Source organism: Zootoca vivipara, chromosome 2 (assembly GCF_963506605.1).
Source record: "Zootoca vivipara chromosome 2, rZooViv1.1, whole genome shotgun sequence".
NCBI classification, from domain to species: Eukaryota; Metazoa; Chordata; class Lepidosauria; order Squamata; family Lacertidae; genus Zootoca; species Zootoca vivipara.
In genome coordinates, this window is record NC_083277.1 from 117,024,517 (window position 1) to 117,030,516 (window position 6,000).

The following is a 6,000-nucleotide window of genomic DNA, read 5'->3' on the forward strand; positions in this document are numbered from 1 at the left end:
GGACAGTCCCTGGATTTACAAATCAACCCCCTGACAAAATCCACTGAATTCAACCGTGGGGGGGGGTAGGGTTAGAGCAGACGGGGCGGGGCTGGCGTGCGTCCCAGGGGCAGGGCACACCACCTGCAGAGGCGTGGTGCGCATCCTGGGGGCATGGCGCGCCACCCGCAGGGATGTGATGTGCGTCCTGGGGTCGGGGCCCATGCCTGCAGGGGCGTGGCACCCAGTGGGTGGGGAGGAAGCCACAATGGCACCCTACTGGGATTGTGCTGCTGGGGGTGGTGCGCTCCCCCCACACTCCTCTTCCTCCGCCAGTGGTTGAAAAATGTCCCTGGATTCATTGAAAAAAATCTGGTTATAGTCCCACAGCATCTTCTTTTAACAAACACACAGGCATGAATGTCCGCAAGGCGACCCCACACTGACGTCATTAGGCCACTTCTCTATGGGGGTGGGCAGATCAGTCTGTGTCTGTTTCCATTTGTCTTCACATTTGTTAACCCATCAATACATCCTGTTGTATTCTGAGGTTAACTAATCATCAAGGGTTTTTTTTAAAAAAAACTTCTCTCAAAAAAGTATACATAATTATACATAATTCAGCACAATGGATATTGTAAATTTTAAATGCATTGCGCATTTACTTCTGTCTACATGTGCCAACCCTTGGTACTCTGAGCATGTCGAAAAAAAATACAACGGGTGGTAACATTGTTGTGTTACAAATTCCCTCCCCTCCTCCTGTTCCAGGGATTCTCCTGACACCCCCCTCAAGCAATTTTTGGGGGGTCTACGCTGACAGGGTTAGTTAGGTGAACCCTGCCCATTAGTTTATTGCACTTGCAATAATGAAATATTGTAAATTGCTATGCTTACAAGGGAATACCCTTGTAAGCATATCCACATATTTGTCCACATATTTATATCTGTAAAGCGTAGGAAGCTGTGTTACAGCATTTTATTTTATTTTTTATTCATGTAGATATTTCTTTTTCTCTCATCCTTCCATCCTACCCCTTCTAGTAGCTAGAGCAACTTACAACAATTTTATTTTAAAAAATATTTTTATTAATTTTTCATTAATAACATTCCAATTAATAACATATCAAATCATGCCAACCCCCCCCCAAAAAAGGCCAATTATATATTCTGAATTAAATAATTTAATGGGACTTCCCATGTTCTGGCTGATCCGGAGAAAATCTTTTGTTTTTGTTCCTGTGTTTCCTCTGTTGCTTATTCCCAATATCATAGTTCCGATCTTAACCCCTTCTTATCATCACAGTCACTGGTATGGGACTTTTTCCATCATACTTGTTAAGTACGATGGACTTGTTAACAACTTACAACAGTTTTAAATCACACGGATTTAGAGAAAACATTTCAGCGCAGAGTTCACAAAGATCAAATTTACGCAGCATCCTTATTTCTGCATCTATGCTGATCCAATGTGAGGAAAAATATAAAAGACAAATACATTGTTCTTTCTGTTCTGCAAGCATGCTTAAGCCCATCTCTCTAAACTCTTAAACCAAAGTGGCTCCTTTGGCACAATGAAACTTCACCAGCACATGACCAAGCATTGCCAGTTCCTACCTGCATTTAAGCTCCTCTATGCTCTGCTGTATGTCCTGCAGCTGCGGTTCCATTTGCTCCTTTTCATTCTGCAAGAAGTCCAGCTGCTTGCGTAGGCCACAGATGCATCTTGCAAAGAGGGAATTGAGATCTGTCCTAGCAGTTGGCATCTGCTCTTGCAGGACATTCCATTTGGTTACCAACACCTTGTTCCTCTGCTCTAGACATCGGACCTGAAATCAAAGAAGGGAAAATCCAGAATGCAACAGATATTGCAGAGGATGGGATTGTAGGGAAGATGGATAAGCCACAAACAGATATTTTGCATTAGTTTTCCAAATTGCACTCTGGGTAACAGTTAAACACCCATCACTGTATCCTTGCAGGAGAGGGCATCTGTCAGGAGATCCCTTCTGCATGGTGGCAGAACTGTGGTGTCCTTACTTTTGGAACTCCCTCTGTTGAATAGCAGACAGGTGTCTTTATTGTTGCCATTTCGGCACCTGCTAAAGACATTGTTTTGTTTCAGCAAGCGTTCTAAATAAAAATGATGTACAGTACATGAGGAAATGCTGCAAGCGCCCTTTCCACAGCAAGGTCACCACTGAAAAAATGTCTGCCCACAGAACCTAAAAGCAACAGAAAATCAAATGTAGAAGTATGAAATAGAGGGACCTTTAGAAGAATATCTTTATAAGTGTTAATTAAAGACAAGAAAGACGCTAAATTCGCGGCATAGTTGTGTTGTCAAGAGCTTATTGAGGTCAAATACTCCAGTTCCTATTTTGTCATGGATTATCAATGGGTTGCCTTTGGAAAGTTCAGCCTCAGCTGCAGTGCTTAAGAAAATCTGTACCTATGTCAGGCATAGGCAAACTTGGCCCTCCAGATGTTGGGGACTGCAACTCCCGTCATCCCTGACCACTAGTCCTGTTAGCTAGGGATGATGGGAGTTGTAGTCCCAAAACATCTGGAGGGACGAGTTTGCCTATGCCTGATCTATCTGCCTATCTATCTATCATCCATCCTCCCACCATCTGTGTATCAATACACCCACCCACACCATTTTGCAGATTTCTCAGAAAATGAATAGATTCATTTATGGTGGACTCGCCTTCACTGAAGGCTTGTCAACAGATGCTGGGATTCTTTAGCTTTATTTTCTGCATTGGGCCCTTGTGGTCTCTTCGAAATCTACAGTCCTATGATTATTGCTACAGTTAGTGCAACAGTCTCAAAAAGACTTGTGGGTCGAAGGATGACACTCCTTCTTTAACATTGTCAGAATAGTGTATTGCGCCTGTCCTTAAAAACAGGCGCCCATCTATTTACCCCTATACTGTATACAGTTCTTTTCTTTTTACCTTTTCTCTCTCTCCCACATATTATTTGCCACATTGCTCTTATAGTTGTGCACAACATGTGTACTTTGAAATAATTGCAATGACATAGCTGCTTACAATAATGCATGTTGCGACTTACAGCTGAAAATCTCTAAGAACGGTGTGGAGATTATATCCAGCTGTCCAGCTTTGTCACTTCTCTGTTTCTCCTTTTTCCAGTGTTAAGTCAATTCTCCATATCTGCAATCAGTTTGCGTTGGAGGGGAGTCCTCAAGAAAACCCACCTGCATTTTAGTGTAATGGTATCCTAATATGCACATTTTTTGTATGCAATTTTGCCTAAGCTACACATTTCAGCAAAGTGATTTTCCCTAATGCAATGCATCTTGTATGCTATTTTCACTAATACATGCAATACTTATCTCAGAATGTGCATTTTAGTACACATGGTTGGAGAACTGCACTGCAAAATTTGAAAGAAGACAACTTTCAAAGAGTGGCTATGTTTTGGTTCGCTTTTTATTTTGGAAAGTGCAAATTAGGCAGGCTCACTTTTCATGGGTGAACTGAACTGAATTTTACCCCTACTCACTCCCCATATCATTCCTTAACATAGTAGCCCCTTTATTATTCTGTCTATATCATCTATCTATCTATCTATCTATCTATCTATCTATCATCTAATGCTTGCACTTTTGAACTGCTCATCATTATGTGGAATTCCATCAACTGTCTGAATAACTCACACAGGACATTTTCTTTTGACTGCTACACTTGAAGCGTCCACCAGATTTCATATTATGGTGAACTGGGACTGTCCTGGCCATTTCAAGCAATCAATCTGAATGAATTGGAGGTAAAAGAAAAGAGCTTTTCCACGATTAGCAAAATTACATCAGCAAAATACTGCAAGAATTCTGCTTCAGATTCTCTAACAGGTACGGGTATCAGTTGCCACACATTATTTTTTTTTTAAAGTATGAACACAATTTACTTTTAAAAATTCAGTATGGTCAGTTTCATTTTAGACTTTGTTCACTTTGGTGCACATGGTACATTAGCATTCAGGATATTTGGCATTCATTCAATACTTGATATGATACAAGTTGACAACTAATATGCAACTACACTATTCGTAGCTGAATCTTGCCATCATTGTGTATCAAAATAAATAAATACTGAAGTGAGCAAAAATAGCAGACCCCTGTCCCCTTCCCCATATCACACACCAAAGAGCCCGGGCATAAAATTGCTTCAAATCAAAATTTTCGAAACATTTCTCTCATGTGCAAACTTTGTGGTATCTGAACAATAACAAGTACCTGCTCTTGGATTGAATCCTCCCACCACAAGTTGCATTGGGTCATCTACCAGCTACTGCCCCATAGAAAGAAACCTCATTTGCCACTTCCTGCTTCATGAATGAATGAGTGAATGATTGAATGAATGACTAGTCGTTCATACTCTCACCTGATCAATGAAGCAAGCAAACTGGTTGTTGAGAGATTTCATCTGTTCCTTCTCTTTAGTGCGTATTTTCTGGATCTCAGGGTCAACTCCTACACAGAGTGGTTTTAGGAGGTGTTCGTTGATGCTGACTTCATGGAAAGGGTCATTTTGACCACTGCCAGCATAATTTCTGAGCTCAACGTAGCTTCTTGGAATGCCACAATAGCTCTGACCGCCATAGGTAATGTGATGTCCAAAACCAAGACCTCCATAGCCCCCAATCTGGTAGCCTCCAACGCAAGAAATTCTTCTGATTCCACCTGTGGTTGAGAGACTCCCGGTGCTATAGCCACCAATTCCACTTCTTCCACCAGGCTGGGATATAGAAGATGCACTCCGTCTACATCTGCTTAGACCACATATGTCAGAGGCAGAAGAGAACCGTTTTCTTCCATGGATGGAGTTTGCCATGTATAGTTGTCGGCTCATGCCCAAGCCTTGTAAGACAATTTCGGGGCAGCAGAAAAGCAAGAAAGGGTCCCCTCTAATATGACACTCTCGAGCTTCTGCTTTATATCTGTTTGCAATATATGGGCTTGGTTAATTCAGAAAAAAAGTAATATGAGGCCTTCCTTTGGGTTTGGGTTTGCCTGCCAGCAGTTAAAACACCATTGCAAAACAGCAAAGTAAACATAAATTCGCCAGGAAAATGCTAAGGGGGATCTCTTTAAAATGCTTCGTTTGCAAAGCTGCTGCACAAGAAATTATGCATTTTAGGAACTCTCTGTATTAATTATAGTTTAGCAAATTTATTCTAGGTTTGGCAATTCCAATACTAACTTGCTGGAACAGCCTTGCTAGGTGGCTTGCTATAAGGACTGCATTTCGTGGCTCCCAATTTAATAAGAGTATAAAAATTATGTGATGCCCAATTGCTTATTTACATTTAGGCACCTCTCAGTTGTAATATTCTTAACAGGTAGCATGTTCTGTTAGCAACGCCATTCTGTTAGAGTTGCTACCACCCAAATACAAATTAACCAAGATGTTTGAGTCACTGTCTTTCAGCCTAACTGACCATCACAGGGTTGCCACATATAAACGAGAGAACTAAGAGAACTACCCTGGGGAATTGTAGGTTAAAAATGTGATTAAAATGAATTACAATCACATGTGAAGGCAATTGGGGCTACCACTTTACTGAAGCTAAGCTGGTCTGGGGGTCTGGTATGTGCCTGGATGGGAAACCACCTAAGTATCCCACATGCACCATCTTCCAATGATGTCAGGAACGTGGGCCCCCAGAGCGCAGGGGAAGAGTCAGACTCAGAGATTGAAGCAAGTGAACGAGGGACTGACTCTGCAGATGAGAGCTGGTTGACAGAGTCGAGAAAGGGCAGTTCAACTCCCCTTCCTGGGGAAGACTCTGTTAGACCTCAAGAAGAGGAAGAGTTGGAAGGCAGCCAGAGTGTTGCTAGGCAATAAGCAGAGGTCTGAGACTGTGTCAAGTGGAAGTGGGGACGGCGGAGGCCAGCCTCTCAGTCCCCGTTCAAGGAGACTGGAAAAGATCAGAGGGCAATGGAAGGGCAAGAGGGGAAAGGCGGAAGTTTAGCGTCCTTCCTGCTGTGGGAGG

At 42.3% G+C, this 6,000-nt stretch overlaps 1 protein-coding gene across 1 annotated transcript in view; it reads right to left on the reverse strand.

Moving 5' to 3' along the window:
* The window catches only part of LOC118081543 (keratin, type II cytoskeletal 4-like), a 29,440-nt gene extending 24,602 nt beyond the window's left edge, over positions 1–4,838 (reverse strand). Inside the window, exons 1-2 of the mRNA XM_035108037.2 lie at positions 4,389–4,838; positions 1,597–1,808 (exon numbers count right to left, since the gene is read on the reverse strand). Coding sequence (XP_034963928.2) covers positions 1,597–1,808; positions 4,389–4,838 — 662 coding nt within the window. The remainder of the gene's footprint in view (positions 1–1,596; positions 1,809–4,388) is intronic.
* Between the last annotated feature and the right edge of the window lie 1,162 nt (positions 4,839–6,000).